Source organism: Diabrotica virgifera, chromosome 8, assembly GCF_917563875.1.
Source record: "Diabrotica virgifera virgifera chromosome 8, PGI_DIABVI_V3a".
Lineage (NCBI taxonomy): Eukaryota > Metazoa > Arthropoda > Insecta > Coleoptera > Chrysomelidae > Diabrotica > Diabrotica virgifera.
The window spans coordinates 69399314-69415688 of record NC_065450.1 but is presented as its reverse complement, the minus strand read 5'-3'; the positions used below and the strand labels follow the sequence as shown (position 1 = coordinate 69415688).

The 16375-nt window shown below is 32.9% G+C and overlaps 1 protein-coding gene across 2 annotated transcripts in view; it reads left to right on the top strand.

Annotated features, from left to right (window-relative positions):
- The window catches only part of LOC126889444 (putative fatty acyl-CoA reductase CG5065), an 83152-nt gene that overhangs the window by 12738 nt on the left and 54039 nt on the right, over nt 1-16375 (top strand). For both annotated transcript variants that reach the window (XM_050657759.1, XM_050657758.1), the window contains exons 2-3: nt 207-395; nt 15645-15729. In XM_050657759.1, coding sequence (XP_050513716.1) covers nt 210-395; nt 15645-15729 — 271 coding nt within the window. In that variant the 5' untranslated portion in view covers nt 207-209. The remainder of the gene's footprint in view (nt 1-206; nt 396-15644; nt 15730-16375) is intronic.

Genomic DNA, 16375 nt, shown 5'->3' with positions numbered 1-16375 from the left:
GCTCTTTCGATGACGTCTTGAACTCCTGATCTTTGCCTGATTTGTTGGTTTGTTATGTGATCTCGAAGGCTCACGTTCAGCATTGCACATTGCATGGCTCGTTGTGTAACTCTGAGTTTATTCGCGGATTTCTGCTTTTTGAATTATGAATACTACCTATTTCGAAAAATATTTTTTTTTTTACTTAATAGTTTTAAAATTTGCAGAAAATGCCCGTAGCCGACTTTTTCATAGACAAAAATGTATTCATTACTGGTGGCAGTGGATTTCTAGGAAAATTGTTGATAGAAAAGCTTTTAAGATCTTGTCCAGGTATTGGAAAAATATATGTACTTTTAAGACCAAAGAGAGGTAACTCGATTGAAGAGCGTCTTGAGAAAGTTCTCGAATCACCGGTAAGTAATTCCTGATGATTAGTTTTAAAGATATTGTACAATGAAATGAAAATAAACATTACAAAAACCAAAGTGATGTCAATCCGAAAAAACCAAAACGTATCTCAACCTTGCACAATAAATTGGCACATTTTAGGACAGGTCAATTTTAGATTTAAGTTTCTGGGATGTTGGATCGATAGCAGCGTAAATCCTGATCTAGAAATAAGACCAATAATAGAACAGGCCAGAAAATCTTTCGAAAAAATCAACAAATGCTTTGCGATTCTCGAATAAAACTCGAAATTCATCTACGTTTGGTCGACTCATCTCTATGCAGTTGAGACATGGACACTTAAAACATCATATATATAAATTCGGGTTCAAAACGTCCTCCGACGTTGTCCGATGCCTTGTTGCCAATATCTTCTATCATTGGAGTTTTCATTTTCTAATCCTCGTACACTCATTGATCGTCTTACTCCTTGTATCCATATCGTTCTTTGCCTTCCTATTTTTCTGTTTTCTGTGGGTATCCATTTCGTAATTTTCTTTGGCAGTCTTTCCTCCCCCATTCTCTGAACATGTCCGTACCACGTTAATTGTTTCTTCTCAATGCATTCTACAACCGTTTTCTGTAAATTCACTCTTCGCTTTACTTCCTCATTTCTATCCTGGGCCAATCTCGATGTTCTACTTGCTATTCTTATTGCGTCCATCTCAGTAGCTTCTATTTTTCGTTTTAGGTGTTCCTTTATTCTCCATGTTTCGGATCCGTATACCAATGTGCTCTTAATCATGGTGTTGTATATTCGCATTTTTCTTTGTTTCCCTATCTCGGTACTCCACAAAACTCCGTTCAATGATTTAATTATCGTTCTTGCTTTATTTGTTCTGCTCTTAATATCTGCATCGTCAGTACTTTCCTTGTTGAAATTAATGCCCAAATACTTACATTTATCACAGCTAGTTATTTTCTGATTATTGTCCAATCTCATATCAGTTGAATCCTCACCTAGGCATAAATATTGTGTTTTTTCTACATTCATCTGCAATCCCCATTTTTCGTATTCTTCCTTCAATTTGCGAGTCATATATTCCAAATCTTCTTTATCGTTTGCACATATTATCTGATCGTCTGCAAACTGAAGGGTGTACAGGCAGGTCTTGTCGTCGATTTGGATGCCCATTCCACTGCATTTTCTTTTCCATATTGCAAGGGCTTTGGCGATATAAATCTTAAACAGACTCGGTGATATGCAACATCCTTGTCGTAGACCTTTGTTGACTGTAAACAAATCTGTTATTTTGTTTCCTAATTTTACTGCAGATTTCATGTCACTGTATAAATTTTGGACAGCTTTTATGAGAGTAAAGTTAATGTTGGAGTTTTGCAGTACTTCCCATAGTTTCGGTATCGGTATATTGTCATATGCTTTTTATAAATCTATGAAAATTAGGTGTATTGGCCTATTCCGTTCTAATTTTTTTTCGATGATTTGTTTTAACGAAAATACATTATCCGTACAGGACCTTCCAGCTCTAAGCCCGCATTGTTCTTCTTCTTCGTATCCTGAGTAATCTTGTTCAATCAGTTCTCTTAAAATTTTTGTATATACTCTGCTTATTGAATTTGTTACTGATATTTCGCGATAATTGCTACATTTTAGTTTATTGCCCTTTTTTATGAATCGATGATATACAGGGCCGGCGATAACGGGCCTGCAAGGGATGCACTGCAGGCGGGCGCCCCTGTTTGGGGGCGCCAGAATGAGCTTTTTTTGTGCTGGTGTTATGCAAAATACTAAAATAGAAAAATTAATTTTTTTTAATGTGGTTTAAATTCGTCATAATACCCTAATCAGTGTTTGTTAGTTTTGCATACGACTCATGTAAAATATACAAAAATATGCAATGCCGCATAGAATTCTTACCATGTAGTAATATAATTTATTGGTCAAAGATATTATATTTCAACCAAACAACTTTGCTCTAAATGAGAATGCTTTGTTTATTTGCTTCAAATTTCTTACAAGTTGTTAGTTTTGTATCAGCAGTTATGAGAGGAAATGAATGATTTCTAGTAAAATAAACACGATTGTGATACTGTTTTCTTGCCGCCTGTGTAATTTAAGTATTATGTACTTATTAGTAGGTATCGAGTATTAATCCCATAAAAACATAATATTTAAAATAAACATTTTACATAAAGTTTAGTTTAGAGATTTTTAGATTTAGATTTAGTATTATTTCATGTGATTATACCTATACTAATACAGAATAGTTTGTCAGTTGTACTCTGCAGTTAAAGAATCTATTTAGTGTTGCATTCAATTAATATATAATTATATTTGTTAAGTACTCAGTACTATTATTAAATTACGGTTTCACATTACTGCAGAAACATAATCTTGAGGTTTTAAAGTTATTATTTTTATTTAGTTAAATAAAAAAAGATTAAAAAAAATTATCTGGGGCAGGAACCGAAGAAGAAAAGCCGAAAAAGAAGAAATGACAAAAACAATCTTAGTTCTCTTAGCCAATTTCTTAAAAAAATTAAAATGAAGTTGTTCTGTCAGATCATGGATCCAATAAAATTGTAACCGAACTTTATTTACCGGGGACATTTGCGAATAGGGGAACACCGACTAAGTCGATGCCTCACTGCCTGGAACACACATTTTTAGGACACAAGTCCAAAATCAAGTCAATAATATGGAGAAAAGCTCTTCTAGCTACCCCTAAAAACCGGTTTGTTTAACCACATAAAGTAATACAGAGGATGTTCCATTACCCAGGGCATCCAAGGAAACGTTCAGTACAAAGCCTCCTCATTCGTTATGTACTGCGATGGGGTGGGGTGGTGTTATAGCTTGGGGGTCAGATAGATACCACTCCAGGTTATGGGCGGTCAGATAGGTAGGTCAGTGACCGGTTTGATCTTCGGAAATGTGGGTCTCACTGTTTCATTTAAACACACATAATGTCCCCAAGGCTGGGGTTGTACGAGTATCAGCATTGGCGCACATGCAGGCACGCTGTCAGAGAGGCTGTGCCACCCCCTAGCTTTTCGGGTGCTTTAAACTATATATTGTCATCCAAAGTATACAAAATGTAATGTGCAACATCTTCACGTCTGGCTCCACCCTAAAAATTTTTATATGGGCGCCCATAAGAATGTGTGTGGGGGGGGGGCGCCTGTGCTAGTTTTGCAGGCGGGCACCTTATACCCTAGCGCCGGCACTGATGATATATAAGCTATTTTCCAGTCACTGGGTACATTTTCGCCATTGATGTACTTTGTAAATACATATGCCAGAGATTCGAAAAGTTTTTAAGTTCCATTTTTCAGTAATTCGGCATTGATTCCACCTGGACCAGGAGATCTTCCATTTTTTAGTTGTTTAATTGCATTTTTAACTGCTACACTGTTTATGTTTATTTCTTCCCCTACAATTTGTATTTCCGTCTCTGTTGGTTGTGAGTATTCGGGCCTTTGTTCAGTTAATAAGTCCTTATAATGTTGAACCCATTTATCTGTTGGTATTAATTGTAGTTTGTCATTGCGTGTTTCGTTATTCTTGATCTTGTTCAGAAATTTCCATGATTCACTGCATTTTCGTCCTCCTATGTGTGCTTCGATTTCTTGGCACTTTCGATCCCAGGTCTCTCTCTTACTTTGAATGCTTTTATGTCTTGATTCTCTTTTCTTTTCTCTATATCTGTTGTAGTCTTCTTCATTTTTTGTGTTAAGCCATTTTTGGTATAGTATCTTTTTTCCTTGACTAGTCTCTCTGTCTCTGAATTTCACCAGTATTTGTTACTTTTTCTAATTTCTCTGATACCAAGGGCTTCCTTTGCAGCTGCTTTTATGCTGTATACTATATTATTATAAACCTCTTCTGTTGTTAAATTATTCGGGCTTAGTATGTAATTGTCGAGTCTCGTTTGATAGAGATATTTAACAATTTCATGTAATAGGCTCTCTAAGTTATATTTCTCGTCTGTTATATTTGAAGTATTTTTGTCTGTATCCGGGATTGTTTTCGTCTTCGTTATTGTGTGTCTTATCGGGAAGAATATTTTAGCTCTTAGGAAATGATGATCTGATATGTTACATATTCCTCTGCATACTCGTATATCTTCAACTTTCAATAAGGTTTGTTGTTTTAGTATTGCGTAGTCAATTATTGATCTTAAATTTCTTGTCGGCTGTGTCCATGTATACTTATGTACCTCTTTGTGGTTAAAATAGCCGTTGTTAATTCTTAACTGAAGTTGGTCGCATAAGTCTATAAGTCTTTCGCCATTGTCGTTGACTATTTCTTCACCAAAAGGTCCTATTATGTTGTTGTTTTCCATTTTTCCCGTTCGACTATTGATGTCTCCTAATATAATTATTTCTCTAGTGTCACCAATTTTCGATATCTCTTGATGTAACGTTTGAAAGGATATTTCTTTTTCACTGACGACACTATCATTTGACACACCGTATACTGCAAAAACAGTGAGTTTATGATGCAAGATGTTTATGTTTACTCGTATGATATTTTCATTTATTGCATCCCAATCTGTTATTTTATTCTTTAATGTCTTTCTAATTAATACCGATACACCTATACTTGCAGGTTTATCTTTTGTGACGCCACTGTAAAGATGAAGGTAACTGCCAATTATTTCGATACCGCTTCCTTTCTTCTTTGTTTCAGTTAGTAACACTATTTCTAACTTGTGTTTATCAATTTCGTGTACTATTTCTGTTAGTTTTCCTCTGTAACCTTGCGTATTGATAGTTCCAAAATTCATCATCCTTTTTCTATGCCGTTGTCTTTTTCCATTTTGTCCGTCATTACTTCCGAGGCAACCATTAGGCTTTTTTGCATTTTATCGTTTTTACGTGAAATGAGGAGCAGGCCATCAAACCATAAAAACATCAACCAACATAAAAAACTGGAGGCCTTCTAAATGTGGACCTACCGGAGAATCCTCAACATATCATAGACATCGCATACCACAAACGAAGAAGTGCTGCATAGAATACACAAGGACATAGAACTTTTCAACACAGTGAAAGTTAAAAAACATCATACCTAGGCCACATACTGAAAAATAATAAGTACCAATATGCTCAACTTATAGTGATAGGAACGATCGAGAGATAGAGAGGACTAGGAAGAAGGAAAGGGCTATCGTGGCTAAGAAACATCCGGCAATGGACAGGGCTAAATTTTTAACAGCTAAGGCTGCTATTATATTAGGGCTCTATTAGTCTAGGTAACTGGTGGCGCAACTAGTGGCGCAACTAGTGGGCCCACCAAATTGTGAGCACGGGCAACTGGTGGCCGAGAATAGCCCCAGCAAAAATAATAAACTGAATTGGAATTGGAAAAATAATCAAATGCAATTGGAAACTTGTTTGTTATCAATTTTACGAAAAAAATTTATTCTTCATAAAATGCTCTTAATAGTATAAAATATAAGATGCAACCATCAGATTCAAATTTTGTGAATTTTATACGAGGTATGCCAAAAAAGATGAATTTCGCTCAAGAGTAAAGTATCCTTATATTAAACAATATCGAAAAATGTTTTATAAAAAGTTGTTCGGAATTAAAAGCTATGTTTGAATATGCAATTACATTCTTTTAATTGAAATATTGTGAACCGTAAAGGTACTTTACTCTTGGACGAAATTCATATTTTTTAACATACCTCGTATAGAATTGATAAAAGTTTATATATTATCATTGCATCTTAGATTTTAGACCATATAAAGCTTTTTGTAAAAAATAACTTTTTTCGTAAAATTAATAATAAAATACTTATAGATATTTGTAATAAAATGATGTTGGGTATCCGTAATTTAAAAAAAATTGCATTTTTTTTTTCAATTAGAATGATGTAATAAAATTAATGTGACCCAAAACATGGTTTTTTTTAATTGTTAACAACTTTTCATAATAACAATTTTCGATGTTGTGAAATCTAAAGGTACTTTACATACAATTTTTTTGACATACTTCGTATAACATAGACTATGCAGAGCATTTTATAAAGAATATTTTTTTTTCGTAAAATTGATAAGAAAAAAGTTTCCCATATGGTTCCAAGTTACGCAGACATACTGTACCTTTATACAGTGCTAGTCAAACGGTCTACCCCCCCTCGTATCTTTTGAACGATTATACCTATAATAGTGAAATTTGGAGGGAGGAAATAAACGGACGTAAGCTTCTTAACCAGTCATGACAGGTGACGTAATAGTGACAGATGACGTTACAGAGCCACTGTGACCGATAATTTTAAATGGGACTTTATGGCAAGTGATACCTCGTTTGAAAGGTATTCAAAATATCTATTCAGTCATACTAATTTTGATTGAGTTTAAGCTAATTTTGATGAATAAATAAAATAAATATAAAATTCTAGTTTCGCATTTAATTAACAAAAATTCAAAATTCCGCATATAATTACTTGTCAAAAAGCTTGACGTTAACGTAAAAACCACTAGAGAATTGGAAAACGTCAACCTTTTTGACAAAAAACCATAGGCGGACATTTTAATTTTTATTAATTAAATGCGAAACTAAAATATTACATTAATTTAATATATTCAACAAAATCAAAATCAACTAAAATCCAAAAAAATTAGTATGACTGAATAGGTATTTTGAATACCTTTCAAACGAGGTATCACTTGCCATAAGGTCCCATTTAAAATTATCGGTCACAGTGGCTTTGTAACGTCATCTGTCACTATTACGTCACCTGTCATGACTAGTTAAGAAGCTCACGTCCGTTTATTTCCTCCCTCCAAATTTCCCTATTATAGGTATAACCGTTCGAAAGATACGAGGGGTGGTACGGACTTTTGACTAGCACTGTATAAAAGCTCAATTTTTTTAAATTTTCCAATTAACGTCACATTCGGATTCAGCATAATCAAAAACAAAATAGAAACATTTTTGATCAAGGTAAAGTGATAAATTCACCGATATTTCTAAAATATAAAAAGAGCTTTTATTGTTTAAACAATGAATAAACAATTAACGGCTAAATCTGAGAGAAGAACTTTTTAATATAACATATTTTTAAATCAACAAAAAAGGTTTTAGAAAAATATACGCTTGTTAATAGAAAATATAAAAGTTAATAGAAAAGAAATACGAAGCACTCGATTACAATACAAATGAACTAGTGGTGGCCGACACCAGTTGCTCAGTCTAATAGGGTCCATATAACATAATGCCCCGGCTTGGTGGCGCCACCAGGCCCGGTTACCCGGCTGGTGGACGGGTTCGGCCACCAGATCGACAACAATTTCTGGTGGCGCAACCAGTTGCCGTAGTCTAATAGGTCTCATTTACTTAAATGCCCCGTGACGTCATGAGTCACTGGTGGAACAACTTGGTGGCGTCACCAGTTGCCTAATATAATAGCGGCCTTAGGCAACTGGTGACGCCACCAAGTTGCTCCACCAGTGACTCATGACGTCACGGGGCATTTAAGTACATGAGACCTATTAGACTACGGCAACTGGTTGCGCCACCAGAAATTGTTGTCGATCTGGTGGCCGAACCAGTCCACCAGCCGGGTAGCCGGGTCTGGTGGTGCCACCAAGCCGGGGCATTATGTTATATGGACCCTATTAGACTGAGCAACTGGTGTCGGCCACCACTAGTTCATTTGTATTGTAATCGAGTGCTTCGTATTTCTTTTCTATTAACTTCTATATTTTCTATTAACGAGCGTATATTTTTCTAAAACCTTTTTTGTTGATTTATAAATATGCTATATTAAAAAGTTCTTCTCGCAGATTTAGCCGTTAATTGTTTATTCATTGTTTAAACAATAAAAGCTCTTTTTATATTTTAGAAATATCGGTGAATTCATCACTTTACCTTGATCAAAAATGTTTCTATTTTGTTTTTAATTATGCTGAATCCGAATGTGACGTTAATTGGAAAATTTAAAAAAATTGAGCTTTTATATAGTACAGGTACAGTATGTCTGCGTAACTTGGAACAACATGAGAAATTTTTTCTTATCAATTTTACGAAAAAAAAATATTCTTTATAAAATGCTCTGCATAGTCTATGTTATACGAGGTATGTCCAAAAAATTGTATGTAAAGTAACTTTAGATTTCACAACATCGAAAATTGTTATTATGAAAAGTTGTTAAGAATTAAAAAACTATGTTTTGGGACCCATTAATTTTATTACATCATTATAATTGAAAAAAAGTGCATTTTTTTTAAATTACGGATACCCAACATCATTTTATTACAAATATCTATAAGTATTTGATTATTAATTTTACGAAAAAAGTTATTTTTTACAAAAAGCTTTATATGGTCTAAAATCTAAGATGCAATCATAATATATAAACTTTTTTCAATTCTATACGAGGTATGTTAAAAAATATGAATTTCGTCCAAGAGTAAAGTACCTTTACAGTTCACAATATTTCAATTAGAAGAATGTAATTGCATATTCAAACATAGCTTTTAATTCCGAACAACTTTTTATAAAACATTTTTTGATATTGTTTAATATAAGGATTAAGGATACTTTACTCTTGAGCGAAATTCATCTTTTTTGACATACCTCGTATAAAATTCACAAAATTTGAATCTGATGGTTGCATCTTATATTTTATACTATTAAGAGCATTTTATGAAGAATAACTTTTTTTCGTAAAATTGATAACAAACAAGTTTCCAATTGCATTTGATTATTTTTCCAATTCCAATTCATTTTATTATTTTTGCTGGTGGCTATTCTCGGCCACCAGTTGCCCGTGCTCACAATTTGGTGGGCCCACTAGTTGCGCCACTAGTTGTGCCACCAGTTACCTAGACTAATAGAGCCCTAATACGAACAGCTAAAGACAGAGAAGAGTTTTACAATTGTAGTAGCCAACCTACATTGAGGAGAGGGTAGGGGAGAGCGGGTACAATTGTAAGATTTTTTACTTGTAATTTTTTATTTAAAAATGGGTTCCATATAAGTGGAATATGAAAATAGGGGAATATAGTTTGAATATTTAACTTCAATTTCCAATTTTATTGTGTAAGTTTTATTGATTAGGTAACTAGAAAAATGCATCACTTTAACTTAGCAACAAGTGTTACATCTGTACCCATTCGAGGGACAATTGTAACACATAAGGGGGACAAATGTAACAAGGTCAAGATCATCGAATTTTATTCAACTTATTCCCTAAATAAGTATTTATAAACAGGTGTCTTGTAAACCAATAAAGAATTATATATTATATAAAGACCTACTTACTACTACTTAAACGAACATATAAATCAAAAATGTATTCCAAAACACATACACACATATATAATATATACATATATATTACATATAGGTAAATATATTTGTATGTAATATATTACCTTATTATATATATTTATATATATACATAGTGATAAAAACATATTATATAATTGTATCTAGGTATAAAGTTGTATAAATTAGTACCAATATGCTCAACTTATAGTGATAGGAACGATCGAGAGATAGAGAGGACTAGGAAGAAGGAAAGGGCTATCGTGGCTAAGAAACATCCGGCAATGGACAGGGCTAAATTTTTAACAGCTAATACGAACAGCTGAAGACAGAGAAGAGTTTTACAATTGTAGTAGCCAACCTACATTGAGGAGAGGGTAGGGGAGAGCGGGTGCAATTGTAAGATTTTTTACTTGTAATTTTTTATTTAAAAATGGGTTCCATATAAGTGGAATATGAAAATAGGGGAATATAGTTTGAATATTTAACTTCAATTTCCAATTTTATTGTGTAAGTTTTATTGATTAGGTAACTAGAAAAATGCATCACTTTAACTTAACAACAAGTGTTACATCTGTACCCATTCGAGGGACAATTGTAACACATAAGGGGGACAAATGTAACAAGGTCAAGATCATCGAATCTTATTCAACTTATTCCCTAAATAAGTATTTATAAACAGGTGTCTTGTAAACCAATAAAGAATTAAATATTATATAAAGACCTACTTACTACTACTTAAACGAACTTATAAATCAAAAATGTATTCCAAACCACATACACACATATATATAATATACACATATATATTACATATACAGTCGGAAAAATGAAAGAATACCCATGAACGAATATATAAAACACTCTGTATTTTCCTGTCACCGTGTCACAAAGAAAATTGTCCAGTGCAAGTACATGTAACAATAATTATTACATGTACTTGCGCTGGCCAATTTTTTGTATGACACGGTGACAGGAAAATACAGCGTGTTTTATATGTTCTTTCATGGGTATTCTTTCATTTTTCCTACTGCAGGTAAATATATTTGTATGTAATATATTACCTTATTATATACAGAGTGGGCCAAATAAAAGGAGCCACCCCGATATTTGGCAGTATTTATTGTATTTTAAGAAAATAAAAAAAAAACAGGTCAATTTTTGATCTAAGGGGACACATTTTTACGGTACAAACATCTGTCATTTGTCAACTCCCTCCCTTTCACTTCCCCCACCACCTATTTTTAAATAGGGAATAGGGGTCGTGTGCTAGCTCATTTGAAAGGTTATTCAATTCTCTATTCAGTAATATCAACATTGACATAAAAATTTATACAGGGTGTCCAAGAAAAATTATTTTAAATTAAATTAATTGACACAAAAAGAAGAATGTATGTAATTTATTTAACTCAGAATACATTCTACTGCTAATAAAAATCAGAAAAAAATGTTTATTTGATAAATAAACACTGTTTGTTGCTTAAATTCAATATTCAACCTACCAAGATGCAGATGGGTGGAAGCTTGAACATTAAAATTAAGCAAAAAGCAGTGTTTTCAGCAATTTATCAAAAAACATTTTTTTCTGTTTTCTGTCAGCAGTAGAATGTGTTCTGAGTTAAATAAATTACATACGTTCTTCTTTTTGTGTCAATTAATTTAATTCAAAATAATTTTTCTTGGACATACATTTTTAAGTCGATGTTAATTTTACTGAATAGAGAATTGAACAACCTTTCAAATGAGCTAGCACATGACCCATATTCCCTATTTAAAAATAAGGAGTGGGGGAAGTGGAAGGGAGGGAGTTGACAAATGACAGATGTTTGTATCGTAAAAATGTGTCCCCTTAGATCAACAATTGACCTGTTTTTTTATTTTCTAAAAATCTAATAAATACTGCCAAATATAGGGGTGGTTCCTTTTATTTGGCCCACTCTGTATATTTATATATATAGTGTGAGGCAGATAACTGGCCTATTAGAAATATCTCGAGAACTAATGGCAACAGAATCATGAAAATTGGAATGAAGGGGTTTTGAGGGATGATATATTAAATGAAAATATTTTCATCTCTTTGCAACTTCCGGTTATACCGGAAGTTGCTTATAACTTGGTTGCTTTTTAAAATGGGACACCCTGTATATTTTTACATTTTTGGATTCTCCTCAATATCTTCTTTCTTAAAATATGAGATTTTGTAATATTATACAGGGTATTTTAAAAGATATTTTCGTTTTTTTATTAATTTCGTAGCAATATTCACACCCTGTAGAATTGTAATAATTTGACATTAAAAACTCTGCTTACGTTCAAGTGATTTTTAGTATAGTCTATTATCGTTAAGAATCATTAGTATAGCTAATTTTGAAATATTAGTATACAGGGTTGGTCGAAACTCGGAATGAATATTTTCTGAGTTTTCTTAAATAGAACACCCTGTATTTTAGTATTGTAATGAAATGATATTTCATAGTACTTTTTTATTTTATAAGTATTCCCTACACCTAACTGCTTTAATTTGTGAGTTATTGGTGATTCAAGCTAAACATTAATTGCAACAAAAAATACGTAAAATTTTATTAGGTTGGCCATGAAAATATTCAATCACAAACAATTTTTCAGAAATAAATACATATTAATCCAGACCGATCCTTAAAATTACCAACAATGGTTTAGCTATCAAAATAGCTACGTAGTTAAGATTGTTGGTGCGACTAACAATTAAGCACAAATTAAAGCAGTTAGGTATAGGGAATGCTTAAGAAATAAAAAAGTACCATAAAATATCATTTCATTACAATACTAAAATACAGGGTGTTCCATTTAAGAAAACTCAGAAAATACTCATTCCGAGTTTCGACCAACCCTGTATACTAAAATTGAAAATTTAGCTATACTAATGATTCTTAACAATAGTAGACTATATTAAAAATCATTTGAACGTAAGTAGAGTTTTAGTTGGCAAACTACTACAATTCTACAGGGTGTGAATATTTCTACGAAATTAATAAACAAAGGTAATTATCTTTTAAAATACCCTGTATAACATTACAAATCCTCATATTTTAAGAAAGAAGACATCAAAGAGAATCCAAAAATGTAAAAATATACAGGGTGTCCCATTTAAAAAAACGAAGTTATAAGCAACTTCCGGTATAACCGGAAGTTGCAAAGAGATGAAACTATTTTCATTTAATAGATCATCCTTCAAAACCCCTGTATTCCAAATTTCATGATTCTGTTGCTTTTAGTTCTCGAGATATTTCTAATAGGCCAGTTATCTGCCTCACCCTGTATACATAGTGATAAAAACATATTATATAATTGTATCTAGGTATAAAGTTGTATAAATTGTAGTTACTTCTTATGCCACCCTTTCTAAAAAATTACTCTAAAACTAGAGCGAGTATCCAAAAAATACAAAATTTAATTAATTTTACTCGCCAGGCGTAAAAACCAATATTTTAATCTAACAACGTAACTATTCTTTTTGTCATGATCATCTTTCAGTGCGTCACAGTTTTTCGATTTCTTTCTAACGCATTAAATTGTATGCGACAGAAAAAAAGGTACGTCGATGATTACAGACATTTACAACAGTTATTCTAGTTATTCTAGTTGTCGATAGATGGCGCCATAATAAAAAAATTATTTTTTTTAATTAGATAATAATATTACAAATATAATCTGTATAATTTATAAGACTATACAAATCAAAGAAAATACCATTTTATAAATGCAAGAAACAACTGACAACTGTCAGATTTAACTAAAATGTCATGTTAGAATAAATGTCATAAATGTGTATTATCACGGACTTACCCTTTTTCCTATCATTTGTTACGCACTGAAAAATGCTCATGAAAAGGACAATACCTCACTTAACATCGCCAAACTACGGTCAACATTCAAACACTAAACACTTTCTCACATCCAGTGTTGCCAGCTCTATTCGACCAAAAACAATATGTTTATAAGCGATGTTACATCTGTACCGCGTTACAATTATACCCGCTATCCCCTACCTTAAGAAGAAGCAGAAAAATTAGCACCATACTATCTTTTAATGAGATTTTACGTACTTACATACATACATGGCGAGCAGTGGCGGCTCGTCAGAGGAGGCAAGGGAGGCTCAGCCTCCCCATAAATTTTTTACACACTCTACACTGTTTTGTTTATCATGAATCGCGAAAGCAATAAGCACTCTCAACTATTATACAACGTGTAAATTCCATATTATCACTAATTATCCATACGTACGGAGCATTAGTATTAGAACGCATGATCGCGTCTCAGTTTTATTAAATATTATTGTAGGCAGGACCCTGGGTTATCCCGAGATGCATGGACGGAGCCGAGAAGCCCAGCAGTATCCGTTGCTAATGCTCCGTGCAGCGCAGCAGGCGTTTAAGGAGACCCGGTCTCCTAACAGTGGCATCTACGGCGCCATCACACGCTGCCCGGAGATATACCAAGGGAGACAGAGTAGCTTCTCGGCTCCGTTGCGTGGTTGCGTGCGTCTCGGGACAACAAATTTTAGGGTCCTGACTAAAAATAATGAAAAATCTAAAAGTGCGAATTTTGTTATGAAATTTGGTATGTGGGGTTATAATAATATTTGGAAGAACTTACTCATATAACTTTTTCCGATATCTCTAACTCAAAGCAAAATATCGGTAATTTATCATGATTTTGAATTCGCAGTAGGCCGCGTTTAGAATTAAAAAAATTCAGTTGAGTATCTTAAAAAATTTGAAGCTTCATTGTGTATGGACTGCAAAACTTCAAATCTGTATTTATTTTGATATGCATAGGTATCTATTTACAAATAGATGGAATTGTTAACAAATAAACGACACAAACTTTGGTATTAAACTTTTACAATTAGACTAACTATTTTTAAAATGATATGATATCATGAAATTATGAGTTAGGATGATACCTAATATGAAATGTAAATAAAAAATGGTCAAAAAATGGAGCCTTAAATTACATTTTTTGGCGCATTTTTTTGCTAGTGCAAATTTGTCTAGATATTTTTCAGTTAGGTATAGCCTCCCCTATTGTAAAAATCACGAGCCGCCACTGATGGGGAGTATGTATCAGCCCACAGCACCAACGGGAGGCGTAAAGCCAGAGATGAACAGTCAAGGGAAGTTGAAAGAAGAAAGAGAAGAAAAACAGTTATGAAGACAACAAATATGTTCCGACATATTCCTTCTTTTTACGTCCTTCTAATTTACTTACCGTTGCACGTCATTATTTACGTTAGAGATCTAAGTTGACATTGTTGCCCAATTACAAAAAATTCTTGAATTCATTTTAAATCAAATACATCACATAATTTTTGCGGAAGTGCAATTTACAGCAAAACAAATTAATATTCAATGTAAAAAAATAAAAATTTTAGAAATAGAAAACAAGAATTAAGTTATAATCTTACGTTAAAGTACATAATAAAAACAGTAAATATAAAGAAACAAATAATTATAGGAAATAATTAAAACAAATATGAAGTGTCATCACCGCAACTGTCAAATAAATGTTACGAATTTATGCCAAAATATCACCTTCGTTTGATTACAGTTACAGTGTGTTCCGAACAAATTTAAAAAACGCTTTATAATCCATTTATACAAATTAAACGAAAAATATTATTGCGTATTTCTTTCAGTTAACATTAATAGAAATCTTTAAATATTATTTCTACTCGTACATAATGAAATATGTTAGTTGCTGTAATGCCAGTGTACTCAGCAAAATGGTTTTATAAAAGAACATACCTACCGCCTAAATATTTCGTGTTGGTATCATGTGACGTTACGGGCTATGACGCGGATGACGTGCAACGGTAAGTAAATTAGACGGAGTATATATTTATTTTGCTTTTTTGCTTATAAAATGTTCCATTCTTTCCTTATTGTAAAAATTTGATTTTGTAACAAAGTGTTTTCCATTTCAGGTATTCAATCCATTGCGTCATCAAAATCCAGATGCATTCAAGAAACTGATCCCCATTAAAGGCGATGTGTCTGAATTAAATTTAGGTTTGAGTATTTAGATTTATTATTATTTATATTTGCGCATATACATATTTGGTTACATTTGGTAATGCTAATCATTTCGACTTCAGTCGCTACTAGTACAGTGTGCATATAATTTTGTCATCTGCGTACCGATTTTTCTGCCTCCTATAGTAATTCCTCCATCCCATTCGTCTGGTACTTACTTTCCTCATTTTACATACACAATATTATGTTATGTAATAATGGTGATAGTATACAGCCTTGTCTAGTTCCTTTCTTTGTTTTTCTTTAATATATTCCGTGTACTTTAACTTTGGCTGAGTTTTTATCATACAGATTTCTTATTAGGTTCACTAGGTATTGTCATATTTTCCATTAAGGGCAATGGTTCTGTAATTGCTACATACGGTCAGAAATATTTTTTATTCTTCTTCTTGTAATGCCTATCCGTTTCGGATGTTGGCGACCATCATGGCAATCTGTACTTTGCACACTGCTGCTCTGAAAAGATTTGTGGTTGTTATGTTAAACCATGTACGTAGATTTTTCAACCAGGAAATTTTTCGCCTTCTTGGTCCTCATTTTCCTTCTACTTTTCCCTGTAAGATTAGTTGCAATCATTTTTATGAATAGGGATAAAGGTTGATTCGCACCACTCAGTAGGCCA